This window comes from Oenanthe melanoleuca, chromosome 5, assembly GCF_029582105.1.
Source record: "Oenanthe melanoleuca isolate GR-GAL-2019-014 chromosome 5, OMel1.0, whole genome shotgun sequence".
In the NCBI taxonomy this organism is placed as follows: Eukaryota; Metazoa; Chordata; class Aves; order Passeriformes; family Muscicapidae; genus Oenanthe; species Oenanthe melanoleuca.
Genome location: NC_079339.1, coordinates 59828609 through 59845686, shown reverse-complemented (window position 1 = coordinate 59845686; position 17078 = coordinate 59828609). Strand labels below are relative to the sequence as shown.

At 52.4% G+C, this 17078-nt stretch overlaps 1 protein-coding gene across 2 annotated transcripts; it reads right to left on the bottom strand.

Annotated features, from left to right (window-relative positions):
* Positions 1 to 4069: 4069 nt before the first annotated feature.
* On the bottom strand, positions 4070 to 16806 carry KLHL28 (kelch like family member 28). Of its 2 annotated transcripts, XM_056492133.1 has the most exons (6): positions 16729 to 16806; positions 13513 to 14411; positions 9416 to 9859; positions 5928 to 6136; positions 5039 to 5220; positions 4070 to 5008 (listed from the first exon to the last, which is right to left on the bottom strand). In XM_056492133.1, exons 2-5 carry the CDS (start codon positions 14409 to 14411, stop codon positions 5057 to 5059), a joined length of 1716 nt encoding a protein of 571 aa, XP_056348108.1. In that variant the 5' UTR covers positions 16729 to 16806; the 3' UTR covers positions 4070 to 5008; positions 5039 to 5056. The 2 variants fall into 2 exon arrangements, with proteins under 2 accessions (XP_056348108.1, XP_056348107.1); XM_056492132.1 differs by having other exon boundaries at positions 4070 to 5220.
* Positions 16807 to 17078: the final 272 nt, after the last annotated feature.

Sequence of the window (17078 nt, the reverse complement as noted above, 5' to 3'; positions counted from 1 at the left end):
GCACCGGCACCGCCCGGATCATCCCCGGTACCGCTAGGATACCGCTAGGATCATCCTGGTACCGCCCGGATCATCCCGGTACCGCTCGGAACATCCCGGTATCGGCACCGGCACCGCCCGGATCATCCCAGTAGCGGCCCGGATCGTCCCCGGCACCGGCATCCCCGCGGTCATCACCGGGCACTCCTGGGATCATCAGCGGCACCGCCCGCATCATCCCTGGTACCGGCACCGCCCGCATCATCCCTGGTACCGGCACCAGCGCCCGCAGCGCCCGGATCCTGCCGGTACCGGCACCGGCACCGCCCGGATCCTCCCAGTACCGGCACAGCCCGCATCCCCGGTACCGGCACCGGCACCACCCGCATCCCCGGTACCGGCACCGCCCGCATCCCCGGTACCGGCACCGCCCGGATCTCCCGGTACCGGCACCGCCCGGATCTCCCGGTACCGGCACCGCCCGGATCCTCCCGGTACCGGTACCGGCACCGCCCGCATCCCCGGTACCGGTACCGCCCGGATCCCCCGGCACCGGCACCGCCCGGATCCTCCCGGTACCAGCACCTTCCGCATCTCCCGGTACCGGCACCGCCCGGATCCCCCGGCACCGCCCGGATCCTCCCGGTACCGGTACCGGCACAGCCCGCATCCCCCGGTACCGGCACCGCCCGGTTCCTCCCGGTACCGGTACCGGCACCGCCCGGGCCGGGCTCTGCCCCGCTCCGTGCCGAGCAGCGCGGGCTGGCCGGGACACGGGAGCAGCTCCGGGCTCTGCCCGGTTTCCTTCCTCCGGGGATGGAGCAGTGAAATCCCTCCTGCTGCTCGGGAAGGCTGGAGAGCTGGGAATGTTCCCTGGAGAGGAGAAGGATCCAGGGAGAGCTCAGAGCCCCTGGCAGGGCCTGGAGGGATCCAGGAGAGCTGGAGAGGGACTGGGGACAGGGATGGAGGGACAGGACACAGGGAATGGGACACTGCCAGGGGCAGGGATGGATGGGATGGTGGGAATTGGGAATTCCTGGCTGGGCTGGGATTGCCAGAGCAGCTGTGGCTGCCCCTGGATCCCTGGCAGTGCCCAAGGCCAGGCTGGACACTGGGACAGTGGGAGGTGTCCCTCTCCCTTCCTGGAGCCTTCTCCAGGCTGAACAATCCCAATTCTCCCAGCCTTTCCATGGACATGTCCCATTTTCCAGAGCAATAATAAGTGTTAAAATCCCAGTGCTCTGATCCAGTGTGTGCTGGAGCTTGTCCAAGTGCATCAATAACAAATGAAAGCAGCGTGGGGGTGAAAAACCAGGATCAGAAACAAGCTGGAAAGGTGGGGGAGAAGGGGCAGCAGCCACGGAATGAGGACACTGTGAGAGGTGGGAGCAGCTCCAGAGGCTCCAGCACTGAGCACCAAATCCAGGATTTCCTAGGCTGATTTCATTAAATAGCTCCACATCCACTGGAACCACCACAGCAATGCTGAGAGCACAGGAACAACACCCTGGGAGCTGCCAGGGAATCCCAACACGGCTCAGCTCTCATCCTGTGCACTCAAAGGCCACTTCTGCAGACAAAACAAAACCAGGATGTTGCTGTTTAGAAAAATAAAAATACAGGTAAAACCACAAAACCACAGGGATCAGTCCTTACTCCCAAGCAAAGCATTCTGGCCAAGCCCAAGTACAAAACTCCCTGTACAATTTTTAAATCCTGCTAAAAATCTGACTTTTCCTTGAGTTTAGAACACAGCACACCACATAAGGCAAAAATAAAAATAGGAATTATCATGCAGTTCTTTGTGTTCCAGGTCCATGGGAAGAATTGAAGGCAATCTGGGATGTTTTGCATTGTTTCATACAGTGAATGGGGATTTACAGATGGGAAATTCACTGAAGCAAAGTTATCCCCCAGAAACAGTATTTGTAACATGGACAAAAATTCCAAGAGTTTCTGGAAGGAAAGCATTCCTAGGAGGAGAGACTGGCAAGCAGCTTGTAGATTATTACCTTTTAAAAAGCAGAAATTCTGGGCTGTATGGACACAACTAAACTCATTTAACCTGTTGTAAAGTGCAGTTTGAGGGATAAAAACTGGAAAATTTGGAATTGTGACAGCTGCAGGTCCTTGGTTTTGCAGCTCCCAGCCAGACATTCCCATGGGACTCCTGAGTTTTCTCACAGCTTTTCCTGATTTTGTGTCTGGTGTCCCTCTGCCCAAGCACTGAAGGGACAGGACAGGAGCACCAGGACAGGAATGGGGATGGGGTCAATTTAAGGGACAGGATCCCTGAGCTGATCCATCTCCAGGAAAATTCTTTAGGCATTTCTCCTGCAGAGTAAAAAAAAAAAGTTTCTGCTGCTCTCTCCAATGAGGCAACATCACATCCACAGCCAGGGTCAGTCTGGGACATCATTCACCTGCTCTGACCTCATTCCAGTGGAAGAATTCCCATGGAAAGGGTGGAACAGGGTGGTCTTTAAAGTCCCTCTCACCCCAAACCATTCTGGGGTTTATCATTCCCACTGCCTGGGAAAGGGAATTAAACACTTTGCAATTTTCAGTGCTTTGACTACCATACATGAAAGATGTTGCTATAAATAATCACCATGATATGGATTTTTTGTTCTGATTTATGAGTTTTTTAAATGATGTTTTTGTTGTTTATGGATTTTTTGTTGTGATCCATCCCTGGCAGTGCCCAAGGCCAGGTTGGACATTGGGTTTGGAGCAGTGGGACACTGGGTGGGATTTAAGGTCCTTGTCACCCCAAACCATCCTGGGATTCCATGATTCCTTCTCCTCCCCACACTCAAACGTGCACCTACAGCCACAGAGCCCCTCCTGTGCTGCCAACAGATGCCCTGGAATAATCCAATCAGGTTTTTATTGCTGTCACTGGAATGAGTCCGTGGGGCAAATTAACAATTCCAGCATTTTCAATTTACATTTAAAGTCCTGCTCAGTTCCAATCTGAAGGAGACCTGCAGGATTTTATGGTCTGGGATATCTGAACCATATTTTATGGTGACAACTCCCTCCTGGACTGGTGAAATCCCAGTGACTGGAATGAAAGAACTGGAGCAGCCCTGGCTGCAACCAGCTCTGCAGGAATTCAGGATTAATCCAGAACACTCAACCCTCCTCATTTAGCAAAATCATAAAGAAATGGCTTTTAAAGCAACTATTTCAAATATTATCACATCTTTCAAAATAACACCGTGGGGGCTTGGAAAACAAACACCAAACATGTTAAAATAAAGGGAAAGAAAACTCTGGAGGAAAAAAGGAATTCTTAGTGCCAGGCCTGGCAATGGGCAGACAGCAGAGAAATTTAAGGTAATTGAGACCAGAAGACAACCCAAAATGTGCTAAATTAGCTAAATTCCCTTTTAAATGATGGCTCTAACCCACAGCATCACCTTGTCCCTGTCTGGCCCAGCTCCCACTGAGTTCAGGGCAGTCTGTCTGACTGTGGTTAACCCAGGATCTGCCCCTCAGCAGGACTCACATTTGGGATGAGCCCTCTCTGAACTCCCTGCACTGCTGTGAGAGGCACAACTGCCTGAAGAATCTGGGATCTCCCTGTTTGTGAGAGTGGGAACAATAAAATCAATGTGAAATACCCAAGAGGGAGCTGCAGGAGCAGGGGGGGTGGAGCAAAGAAGAAACCAAACCAGTGGAACAATCCAAACATGCTTTATGCACTGAAATCAGGAACAGCCCCGGGGAACCCCTACATTTAGCACCATTTGAGATGGGAACACTCAGAGGAAGCAACCACACAGTCCTTGAAAAAAGGGACACAGGAGAAGGATGGGATGGGCTGGCTTGGAGGTTTGATTGGGTGTCATGCTAGCAATGCTGCTGCTGTGATTTCTTCTCACATTCCAATTGAAAGCACACAGCAGGATTAAGTTCATCTAGCACTGGTTTCTCCACATGAAGAAAACAGAAGGGAAAAGTTAAAAATGCAAATTCTCTCCATCAGATCCAAAAACGTCCCGAGGAGGCAAAAAATTTGCTTTGTAAATGTCTCCAAGGATCATCCCAGCCCTCCTAGCAGGAAGCAGGTGACAAAGGAGAGTACAGGCAACATCCTATGGCATTTATTATGTACAAACCTTGAGATACAGAAACAAGGCAGCCCTTGAGTTACTGGTCATAAAAAACCCCCTGTGCAGACACAGCCAGGGGCCAGCACCCCCACACTCACCCTGCACTCCCCCAGCTTCCCCCAGCACGGGGAGCTCCACATTCCAGAGGAGGAGGAAGAGACAAAAGCTCTAGGAAGGGTTGGATGGACAAATTCCCAACTGGATGCCAGCTCTCTGCCAAACCCACTGCCACGAGCAGGCAGCTGGACACTGAGCTCTGCACCCTGTGCCACCGAGGGAACAGGGGGAACGGGGCAGGAGCAGCTCCTCTGAGCTGCTGTGCCAGGCTGGGCTCAGGGCTGGGCTCAGGGCTGGTGCAGCAGGCTCGGCTCCAGCTCCCTGGGCTCAGCTCTGGTTCAACAGTCTCAGGTCCAGTTCAGCTCGGCTGCAGCAGCCTCAGCTCCGGTTCAGTTCAGCTCCAGCAGTCTCAGCTCTGGGCTCAGCTCCGGTTCAGTTCAGCTCCAGCAGTCTCAGCTCTGCCCAGCTCAGCTCAGCTCAGCTCCAGGTTCAGCAGTCTCAGCTCTGCCCAGCTCAGCTCCAGCAGTCTCAGCTCCGCCCAGCTCAGCTCCAGCAGTCTCAGCTCCGCCCAGCTCAGCTCCAGCAGTCTCATCTCCGCCCAGCTCAGCTCTGCCCAGCTCAGCTCCAGCAGTCTCAGCTCCGCCCAGCTCAGCTCCAGCAGTCTCAGCTCTGCCCAGCTCAGCTCCAGGTTCAGCAGTCTCAGCTCCGGGCTGGGCTCAGCTCAGCTGCAGCAGTCTCAGCTCCGGGCTCAGCTCATCTCCAGCAGTCTCAGCTCTGCCCAGCTCAGCTGCAGCAGTCTCAGCTCATCTCCAGCAGTCTCAGCTCTGCCCAGCTCAGCTCCAGCAGTCTCAGCTCTGCCCAGCTCAGCTCCAGCAGTCTCATCTCCGGGCTCAGCACCCTCAGAGCGCCGTGAGGCCGAAGTTGCAGCGGCAGTAGAGCATCCCCGCCGAGTCCAGCCACGAGTCGGAGATGGGCTCGTAGCGCTGCACCGTGTTCAGGTAGGAGGAGCCCGAGTGCCCGCCCACCACGTACAGCTGGTTGTCGATCACCGCCGCCCCCACGCCTGCGGAGAGAGGATGCATCAGAGCCGGGGTGTTCCCGACCGGAGACACCCCCGGCTGACCCTCAGGGCTAAAGAAACGGGGTGGCAATGGGGACCCTCTCTGTGCAGCTCTGACACCCCTTCTTGTGCTGCTCTCACCCCTTTTCCTATAGGGAATCAACCTCCCTCTGTCTCAGTGCCCCTGTCAGGGAGACTGTGGGATGGAATCATGGAATGTCCTGGGCTGGAAGGGATCCACAGGGCTCATCCCAGCCCCTGTCCCTGCACAGACCCCAACAATCCCACCCTGGCATCCCCACCATTCCCTGGGGAGCCTGGGCAGTGCCAGCGCCCTCTGGGTGGGGGAAGAACCTTTCCCAAAATCCAGCCCGACCCACCCTGGCCCAGCTCCAGCCCTCTCCTGGCTGCTGTCCCTGTCCCAGAGATGGGAGCACCACAACCCTGCACCCCTGAGTCTGCACACCCAACAACATCCAGCAGAACAGTGAGCACAGACCTGCTGAAACTCAGCACTGCTCAAATCACTGACAAAACAGCAGGTAGAGTAGAATTACTACTCCCTAAAATTTCTGTTCTAGCTCAGCATTAACCAAGTGAACGTGGAGAAATGAAGATCCTTTCCCAGAGCTGAAGTGACCCTCACTCCCAGGAGTCCCTGCCACTGTCCCTGCAGCTCCCAGCTCAGGGCTCCTTCCTGCCGTTCCCACCTGTCCTGGGCTCCTTCATGGGCCGGCACACCGTCCACTGGTTCTGGTGGGGGTCGTACCTCTCGATGCTCGACAGGTGGGACACCCCATTGTGTCCCCCCACCACGAAGATGAAGCCCAGCATGACCCCCACCCCAAAGTTTATCCGTTTGTCAGCCATGGAGGCCACGGTCTCCCAGGAGTTCTTGCTCGGATCGTAGCGCTCCATGCTGGAAAGCAAACACAGCTGTGAGCTGGGATCTGAGACTGGGGATCCTGGACACTGCTGGGGTGTCACAAACACAGCTGTGAGCTGGGATCCTGAACATTCCTGGGGTGTCACAAACACAGCTGTGAGCTGGGATCTGAGACTGGGGATCCTGAACATTCCTGGGGTGTCACAGGCACAGCTGTGAGCTGGGACCTGGGATTGGGGATCCTGAACATTGCTGGGGTGTCACAGGCACAGCTGTGAGCTGGGATCTGAGACTGGGGATCCTGGACATTGCTGGGGTGTCACAAACACAGCTGTGAGCTGGGATCTGAGACTGGGGATCCTGGACATTGCTGGGGTGTCACAGGCACAGCTGTGAGCTGGGATCTGAGACTGGGGATCCTGGACACTGCTGGGGTGTCACAGGCACAGCTGTGAGCTGGGATCTGAGACTGGGGATCCTGGACACTGCTGGGGTGTCACAAACACAGCTGTGAGCTGGGACCTGAACATTGCTGGGGTGTCACAAGCACAGCTGGGGTCTGGGATCCTGGACATTGCTGGGGTGTCACAGGCACAGCTGTGAGCTGGGACCTGGGATTGGGGATTCACTCCTGGGGTGTCACAGGCACAGCTGTGAGCTGGGACCTGGGATTGGGGATTCACTCCTGGGGTGTCACAGGCACAGCTGTGAGCTGGGATCAGGGATTGGGGATTCACTCCTGGGGTGTCACAGGCACAGCTGTGAGCTGGGACCTGGGATTGGGGATTCACTCCTGGGGTGTCACAGGCACAGCTGTGAGCTGGGACCTGAACATTGCTGGGGTGTCACAAGCACAGCTGGGGTCTGGGACCTGGGATTGGGGATTCACTCCTGGGGTGTCACAGGCACAGCTCTGCCAGGCAGAATTACCACACAGGAATAATGAGATACAGAGGAAAGGGCTGGAGCTGATGGAAAATGGTACAACCCAACAGCACCCAGAACTTGTGTTATCACCTGGGAAGCACCAGCACATCCCAGGGCACTTCCACAACCAAAGCAGCCCAACAGTGCTGCCAAAAATCAGTTTTAACCTGTTTTTATAATCTATTCAAAGTTGGACTCAATGACCTCAGAAGACTTTTCCATCCCAAATGGTTCTGTGATATTGCCCCTGACACAGCAACTGGGTCAGTCTCTCCCTATCCCACTGTCCTGGATCTTCAGGTCACACCCTGAAAACCAAGAGGCTCCTCAGAGCTGAAAGCTCTTTCAGGAAGCCTGGTGCAATTTTTTTAAAATAAGAACTGAATATGTATACCATACAAATAATAGTCTATTAAAATAATATAATAGATTAATATAATAATATATTGAAATAATATAATAAATTATTATTATAGTATAATAAAATAATATAATATTAAAATAATATAATCTACTAAAATAATATAATGATCTATAAAAATAAAAATTCTGTGGGAAACTGAATACACCACAGAGCTGAAGTGTATTTCTTTGGATAACACAGCAAATCCAAAACTGCCTTGAGGTTGACCTGAAAATAACATTCAGAAAGAAGCATGTCGAGAGTGTATTTATATTCCTCAGGAAAAGCACAAAGAGGCTGCTGATCAAAACACTGAGGGCAGGAGAGGCTTCAGGATCAAATGAAATTAATTCTGATCATTATTAATATTTTTGATGACTGTGCAGATGGTCAGTCATCACCACACTGATGGCTCAGAGCTGCTCCTGCCCAAGTGCAGGAGCACAGAGGGGCAGGAAAAAGGGGAGAGGAGATCAGCAGAACAGGGTTTGGAAAAGGGGCTTCATGGCCCAGTGTGAGCTTGATTTAATGCCAGAGCTCAGAGAAGCCTGGTGCTGCATGTACTCACCCCTCCAACCATAAATAAAACCAAAATCATTCCCAGAATGAGGAACACCCTGAGCTGGGAGGATCAAGGAGCCCAAGGATCCTTTTCCTAATAGAAAGAAGAAGCTTTTCCTGAAAGAAGAAGCTTTTCCTAACACCCAACCTAAACCTCCCCTGACTCAGCCTCAAGTATAAAAAAATACAATTCATCATTTCAATGCCTGCTACCACCCTGTTCAACAACCACTGGGTCCCTTCCTAGGAGCAGAGTTTCAGTCTTTATTCAGCTCCTCCACTTGTAATCTATTATTTTGCTTCCTGGAGGGACATTCAGCTGACTTGTTCTCATTTTAATGAGGAGTTGAAGAGCATGGTGGTACCAGGAAACTCCTGGGAATGCAAGGTCTGGAACAAGGCCTGCAGTCAGACCAGCCATCCCCATCCTGAATTCTGCTATCAGCAGCAACACTGATTTAAGATCTCATCAGAGGATCTTAAATTTTATTTAAGTAAAATAAATCAGTACTTATTTCGTGTGTAGTAAGCATGGAAAAACTCCTATTCCCCTCAAATCAAGGCTTTCATGGTAAAACTCCCTAAAAATTTTACAGGCTTGAGCTACAAGGCTCAGTAATATGGCATGTCTTGGTTTTTACCTTTTTGGTAAAATCACCTTTTAGGTGATCTAAAAAAGAGCCCAAACAAGGTGGAACACACAAAAGCAAAAACAAAAATTTGCTGTTTGAATGATGGGATTGATGTGACAGAACAGGGATTAATGAGGCCCATGGAGATTATTTAACTGGCTGCCTGGGGGGGTTTGCTGGTGCTCAGGTGGGCACAGGGTCACCCCAGCATGTACCTGCCCAGGTGGGCAGGACAAGAATTAAAAAGGCTGCTCAAGGGGGGGTTGCTGGCACTCAGGGGGGTCACCCCAGCACATACCTGCTCATCTGGGGCAGAACAGGGATTAAAAAGGCTGCCCAGGAGGGGTTTGCTGGTGCCCAGGTGGGTCACCCCAGCATGTACCTGTCCAGGTGGGCAGGACAAGAATGACAAAGCCTGCTCAGGGGGTTTCTTGGTGCCCAGGTGAACATGTACAAAGGTTGCCCAGGGGTTTGCTGGTGCCCGGGGATTGCTGGTGCCCAGGTGAGCACGTACCTGTCCAGGTGGGCAGGACAAGGATTACAAAGCCTGCCCAGGGAGTTCCTGGTGCCCAGGGGGTTTGCTGGTGCCCAGGGGGTTTGCTGGTGCCCAGGTGAGCATGTACAAAGGTTGCCCAGGGGGTTGCTGGTGCCCAGGTGAACATGTACAAAGCCTGCTCAGGGGGGTTGCTGGTGCCCAGGGGGTTTGCTGGTGCCCAGGTGAGCATGTACAAAGGTTGCTCAGGGGGTTGCTGGTGCCCAGGGGTTGCTGGTGCCCAGGTGAGCTCATACCTGTTCATGTGGGCAGGCCCATACCCCCCGATGGCGTAGATCATCCCATCCAGCACTGCAGCAGCGAAGCAGCTCCGTGTCCTGCTCATGGGGGCCACCAGCTGCCACTCCTTGACCTTGGGCAGGTACTTCTCCACGCTCCTCAGGTAGGACTGGCCGTCGTAGCCCCCCAGGGCGTAGAGCTCGCCCGCCAGCACGGCCACGCCCAGCGTGCTGCGGCTCTCAAACATCCTGTCCAGGGAGCTCCAGGTGTTGGTGTCAGGGTCCCAGCACTCCACTGAGCTCTCATGCTTCCTGTAGCTGATGCCCTGGCACACGTGGGTGGCAATGCCTCCCACCACGTACAGCTTCTGCTCCAGCACACAGACCCCAAACTCGTAGCGGGGGATGCTGAGAGGGGCCAGCCCGATCCACGAGTCAGTCTGGGGGAAATACATCTCCATGCTGAAAGGGCAGGGAGAAAAGCATCAGCTGCAATGGAAACTGCTGGAAATGTGACCCAAAAGGAGGAGAAAACACTCCAAAAAAAACCCCAACATCAGCTGCAATGGAACCTGATGGAAATACAGCCCAGAGGGAGGAGAAAACACCCACAAAAAACCCCCAAACTTATAGCAAGGGATGCTCAGAGGGACCAGCCCAATCCATTAATTGTTCTGTGGGAAATACATCTCCATGCTGAAAGGGCAGGGAGAAAAGCATCAGCTGCAATGGAAACTGCTGAAATACAGCCCAGAGGGAGGAGAAAACACCCACAAAAAAACCCCAAACTCATAGCACAGGATGCTGAGAGGGGCCAGCCTGATCCACGAGTCAGTCTGGGGGAAATACATCTCCATGCTGAAAGGGCAGGGAGAAAAGCATCAGCTGCAATGGAAACTGCTGAAATACAGCCCAGAGGGAGGAGAAAACACCCAAAAACCCCCAAACATCAGCTGCAATGGAAACTGCTGGAAATACAGCCCAGAAGGAGGAGAAAACACCAAATAAAACTCCAAACATCAGCTGCAATGGAACCTGCTGGAAGTGTGACCCAAAGAGAGGAGAAAACACACACAAAAATAAAGAAACCAAACTTATAGCAGGGGATGCTGAGAGGGCCCAGCCTGAGCTACAAGTCATTCTGGAGGAAATACATCTCCATGCTGAAAGGGCAGGGAGAAAAACATCAGCTGCAATGGAAACTGCTGGAAATGTGACACAAAGGGAAGAGAAAATACTCCAAAACCCCAAACATCAGCTGCAATGGAAACTGCTGGAAATACAACCCAGAGGGAGGAGAAAACACCAAAAAAAAAAAAAAAACCCAAACTGGCCACAGAAATGGAAGGGAGAAAAGCAAATTAGAGAGAGGGAAGTGCACATTTGTATTTACAAATATACATTTAGAAAGTACAGCTTGCAGTTTATAAATATGTATTTTATGTGCACTCTGTAATTTAAAGAAAATGTCAACGTAGCCCAAACTAACCTGAAAAATGTGTCTTTGAAACAACTTAATTCTTTTAAACAGCATTTCAAATCTCATATTTAAATCCTGTATTTAAACTCTACATTTAAATCCAAAAAATTTAAATCCAAAAAATTTAAATCCAAAACCAGCATTTTCTTTTAATTATACTCAGTAAGAACACAGTGGGTCTAGCCTGCCCCATATAAAGTCTAGCCAATCTGCCTGAGTATTTAATTAATAAATTACTTAAATAATTAAGGGGCTATCTGGCACAGAGGAAACATGATCTGTTCAAAAACCATACAGGAGCAAGAGGCCCCTGGAGATCTGACAGGCACTGAGAGCCCAGAAACAGGAGCTGCTGAAACACCAGAGAATAGAATAGAAATTACATATATTCTAAGTAATTTTGCTATTATGAAGCACCAAAAAATTGAAAATAATCCAAATTATATTGGTAGGATTCTTCAAATCATTGAAGAAGGTGGGAAAGATGCAGAAGAGTTTCAGAGAATTACTTTATTCACTCCAACATTTTTTATGAAATAAATCCCCTTTATTTTTTAAGTCTATAAACCAAACAATTCCCAGCCCTGACATCTGGTTTAATATCAGTGACTATCACTGGGAAAATTAACTTGAAATAACTCTGATATCTCTGAACACAGGGGAAAGAACACACAGCTCTCCCCAGGTTTTGAAATGTGTGTCCCTCTGCAAGCACAGAACTGTCACAGAAAAGGATCTCCCAGAATATCAGTACTCACTCCTCCAATCATAAATAAAACCAAAATTATTCCCAGAATGAGGAACTCCCTGAGCTGGAAAGATCAAGGAGTCCAAGGATCCTTTTCCTAATAGAAAGAAGAACCTTTTCCTGAAAGAAGAACCTTTTCCTAATACCAACCTAAAGCTCCCCTGACTCAGGCTCAGGTATAAGAAGTGCAGAGTGGAGCTGAGGAAGCAGTTCAGGTGAGTGCCTGGCCCAGGGAGCAGTGCAGGGCTGCTGAGGGCACACTGAACATCAAGTTTCTGTGGGAATATAAAGGGATCAAGGTGGATTTGTGTTAAACAGCCCACACAGTTTAACCAGCAGCTCAGGCAATGCTAATCCCATGTTCTAAGCAAACCCAGCCACACCAGCTTGGGGCACAAAGTTGTTTTTCTCTCCTTTTTTGCTCTTTCTGCTCCAGGCTGAGCCTCAGGGACTCTCCCCAGGAATGGAGGAGGCTCGTTCTGGAATGCAGGTGAAGGAGGAGGGCACTCAGCAGTTCCAGCACAGACACAGCAGCTGGGATCAAAGCCACCTTCACATCAGGATCCAGAACTCCTTCAGGAAACCCCAGGATCCCTGAGGCTGGAAAAGCCCTCCAGGATCAGAGTCCAGGCTGGGCCCAGTGCCCACCTCGTCCCAGCCCAGAGCTCTGAGTGCCACCTCCAGGGATGGGCACTGCCACCCTCCCTGGGCACTTCCAACCCCTGAGCTCCCTTTCCATGGGGAAATTCCTGCTGGTTCCCCACTGAGCCTCCCCTGGCCCAGCCTGAGGCTGTTCCCTCTCCTCCTGTCCCTGTTCCTGGAGCTGAGCCTGACCTGGGGCTGTCCCCTCCTGCCAGGGAGTTGTAGGGAAAAGTCCCTCTGAGCATCCTTTACTCTCCTATGACTAAATCTATTTTAATTCCAAGGACTTCTGAATTATTGAGAAGTACATTTCTCAGACAGCAAGTTAATTTTTATGATTTGTTTGAAATAATAACAAATCAGGGGAAAAATTAAAATGAAAATACCTGGAAGGAAAAATAAGAACTGTACCAACTTAATTAACCACATTATTGACTCAATCAACAAAATGAAAATGCTTTTGGGGCTTTTCTGTTTGAACAGGTGCAAACAAAACCCCCTAACACTGCATGAAATAAAAAGCACTTGGGGGTTATCCTTGTTAAAAAACTTGCTGAAGAGTTTTTATGGAGGAAAGGAAAGGAACAACCACGGTCTGCAAACTCTGGAGGGACTCCCAGGTCTCTTCCAGGATCAGTGAGTGGGGAGTGTTGGGAAGCATAAGGATGTAACAGGAAGGTCTCACAGATACGTATGTGTAACAGAAAGATCTTTGAATGTAGAATCTGAAGAAAGAGTAGAAATGAAAGCAACTTTTGATCTAGAAGAAAATAATTGCTGAGCCAGTCTTACTGGATTACTAGAAAGCAAAGGGTAAGTGAGCTGGAAGGGGTTTTTATGGCTCAGAGCAAAGGATAAATCCACCTCAAACAAAAGATGTTTTACCAAGCAAAAAAGATTTCACGGGCAAACAAGAAAGCCAATGTTGCAAGTAGAAAAAAGACCTCAAAATTTTCCACTGCAAGAAAACTGATAAACAACTTCAACTGTAACACACTAACTTTTTGTGATTGGAAACTAGCAACGAGAATTTGGTAACGTTTGTAGCTATGACAGGTTATAGAGAATAGTAAAGGGGCTGTTACGTATAAAAGAGAAGTATGCAATGCATTGTAACCAGAACTAGGGCTGGCTGCAGCTGAGCTCTGGTCACCCAGGACCTGTGAATGGCTGTCCCATCTGGATACAATGAACAGCACTCAGAGGCACCTGTGACCCTCCCGGGACCCCAGCTGCCCTGCTCACCTCTCCAGGCAGGCGAAGAGCCCCGCCTTGCCCCCCACGGCACAGAGCACCTTGGGGGCGCAGCGGGGCCGCGTCAGCAGCATGCTCTGGTGGGACAGTCTGTGCTCGGGCATGAAGTGGTACTTGAGGGCCTCGTTGAGCAGGTGCTTGCAGGTGTGGTCGTCCCTGATGAGGTGGTTGGCCTCGTAGAGGCGGGTGAGGAACTTGACGCTGAGCAGGGGCAGGCGCACGCAGTGCAGCAGCCGCGCCAGGTACTGCTGGCGCTCCTGCACGTCGTACTTGACCCAGGCCTCCAGCGCGTAGAACACCGTCTCCTCCGTCACCACGTTCAGGCAGTCGTTGGACACGATCTCGTCCAGCTCCGAGTGCGTCAGCTCCAGGAACTCCTCGGTCTGGCACACGTCCTCGAAGTTCTGGCAGATGAACTTGCTGGCGGCCAGGTAGAGCTCGTGGCAGCCGTAGGTCTCGGCGAAGCGCCAGATGCCGATGCAGTTGCCGGGGTCCAGCTGGCTCTCCAGGAAGGCGCAGCACTCCTGCACCACCAGCTTGACCTGCAGCAGGTTGGCGGCGGGCAGCAGCGACTCCACCGTGTCCTGCGAGATGAAGACGGTGCCGGTGTAGGCGTACTCCACGATGGCCTGCAGCGCCGCCTCGTCCACGCACTGGAACTCCACCTCGGCGTTCTCCTTCTCCGACAGGTTGCCCGTGAACATGGCCTTGAAGTAGGGGCTGATGCTGGCCAGCACCACCTTGTGCGCGTGCACCTTGGCCTCGCCCACGCGCAGCACCACGTCGCACAGCTCCCGCTGCTGCCGCAGCACGTTCAGCCCCTGCAGCAGCTGCTCCGAGTGCAGCGGCGTCAGCTTGGCCAGCAGGAAGGGCGGCGACGACGGGTCCATCTGCCAAACACACCGGGAGGGGTCACGGAGGGGTCACTCACCTTCTGCAACTCACCGACGCTCACATCTCCACCCGGGCTTTCAAACTGGTGAATTTCTATCCTCATGCCCCTCTCAACCCTCACCTCACACATGCCACACCTAACGCTCACATCTCCATTTGGGCTTTCAAATTCATGAACTTCTATCCTCATGCCCCTCTCAACCCTTACCTGCTACACTTTTAAGTTAAATCCAGGACCTCCAAACATTCATTAATAGTCTATGCTAGATTCAACTCAAACCCAAAACCATCGCTTTATTTTTTGTTCTGGAGTAAAATATCTATGATCTGATTGTTGGGGTGTCTGTGCAGGGCCAGGAGCTGGACTGATGATTCCTGTGGATCCCTTCCCACTCAGGATATTCTGTGATTTTACATGAAGGGTTTGAGACAACTGAACAGTGGCTGAAATAGAAACAAACACAGATAACTAAAGAATACAACTGGTTTATTTGAACAAAGTTTTGAAAGTTCTTAAACTCCTTTTGTGCAGTCCAATTGCTGCCTGCCTAGTGCTCCTGGGGAGCAGCCCAGTCCTGCTGTGCCTTTCTCTGTCCAGGCTGTGGCAGGGAGCAGCTCCCCAATCCCAATCCCTTCCTATTCCCATTCCCAATCCCACTCCTTCTGCCATGCACCCCCACAGAGCAGTGGGCTGGAGCAGGTTCCTGTGCTGTGGATGCAGAGGAGCACAGGAGGAACAGGAGATGCTCACCTCACCCTGGGGCTCCCACCGTGCCAGGAAATCCCTGCTGGGGCTGTCTCAGCCCCTGGAGAGCTCAGAGCTGCCCAGGTGTGCCGGGGGACAGGCTGAGCACCCCAGAATTCTTCCACTCTCCAGCACTGGCAGCTGCCCACACTCCCCAGGAACTCCAGGAGTGCCGAGGGGAGGATCCTCCCTCCTCCACAGCTCCCTTCCCAAAGTCCCACGTGCATCGTGACACTGGAGCAGCAGCACCTGCTCTAATTCCAGCTCCCTGAGCACTCCCAGGGTGCAGCAGCTCTTTGTTCAGCCCCCAGAGCTGGAGGAACGTGTCAGGATCCCGGGCCACGGGGAAAGAATCCCATTGTTCTCCAGGGAACACCGCAACCCCCCCACTCCTGATCTGCTAAATGATCTGCGAGATCTCGCTTCTTTTATCTTAATAATAAGTTCATCATTTGCACAGCTCCTTAAATGACACCTCACTTGCAGGGCAGCCCACTTAGGAGTGCTTAATTTGAAATAATCAAATGGGCTGCCAACGTTTAAACTCAGAATACAATAGCAGTGACAGGGAAGGGAAGGGGCTGGAAAACCTCTTACACACAAAGGGAAAAATAAGCTCCCCTATTATCACTCTGTACTGGAAAAAATAACTCAAAAAAACCTAATTTAAGCACATCTGCAAAAGGCAATATCATAGCCAGCAGTATTTTCCCCATCACAATTTTGCAGCACAAACTACACACAGGAGAATTAAAAAAATTAAAATAATTTTAAAAAGCTGTCCAGCAGCAAAAGGAATGCATTTCCCTTTGGTGTTTGTGTTCACTTCCTAATTTCATCATACAAACACACAAAAATCAGGAAACACAAGGCACCACCACATGGAAAAGGAATGGTCACAGTCCAGCTGCAAAGCCTGCCAAAACACCTATAAATAATTATATTTAAGGTATTCTGCAACAATAAAACTTCGTGTACCACCCTGGTATAACTTCTCACCACCCCCTGCACGGCCAGGCTCGCACATACCGTGGATTTGTTGTTATTTATTTTATTGTTTAGCAAGAAATCAGCGGCTGGAACACGAAGCAGCCCAGCCCAGCGATTTGTGTCACCCCTGGGCTATCGGATCCTTCCAGCCTGTGCCCCAAACTCATCTCCAAGAGCAGCAGCGACTGGAAATGCGGAGGTTAAGGAGCACAAACAGCTGAGCAGGATCACAGCACAGCTGCGGGCTCTGCTCTGCTCTGCCCCGGGCAGGACGGGCTGCGCTGGTTCTGGGACAGCCCCGAGCGGCTCCAGCACCCGGGGAAGGACGAAAAACGCAGCAGAACCTGAATTCCGGCCCCGGCCGGGGGACGGAGCACTCTGGGCTCTGACCCGTGTCCCTTCCAGCCCAAACCACTGCGGTGCCTCTGCGCTCGCACCGGGGTCTCCCCGCGCCGGGCGGGCCCCGCGCACCTGCTGCACTGGCACCCGGCCCCGGTGTCACCCGCTGTGTCCCGGTGTGTCCCGGTGTGTCCCGGTGGTTCCCGGTGGTTCCCGGTGTCCCCCCGCCCCGCTCTCACCTGTGCCCGGGTGCCCCAGGCCCGGCCCGGCCGCGCCGCCGCCTCGTTCCGCCGCTCCGCCACCGCCCGCTACGTCACTTCCGGCCGCCCCGCCCCGCGCGCCCCGCCAATCAACGGCCGCGCCGCCGCACACACCCACAGCCGCCGGTGCCCGGGCGGTACCACAGCGCGCACCGCGCAGGGGGATCCCCGGGTTCGCTTCCCCTCCGGTTTGGCTTCGGCTCCGTCCCCGCCGCTCGCGTCCCGCCTCTCTCCGCTTCTTCGCCACCGCTTCCGCGCCCCGTCCCGCCCGCAGCGGCCTGAGGAGAAGGCGGGAAGGCCCGCGTGTCCCCCCCGCTCGCCGCGGCGTG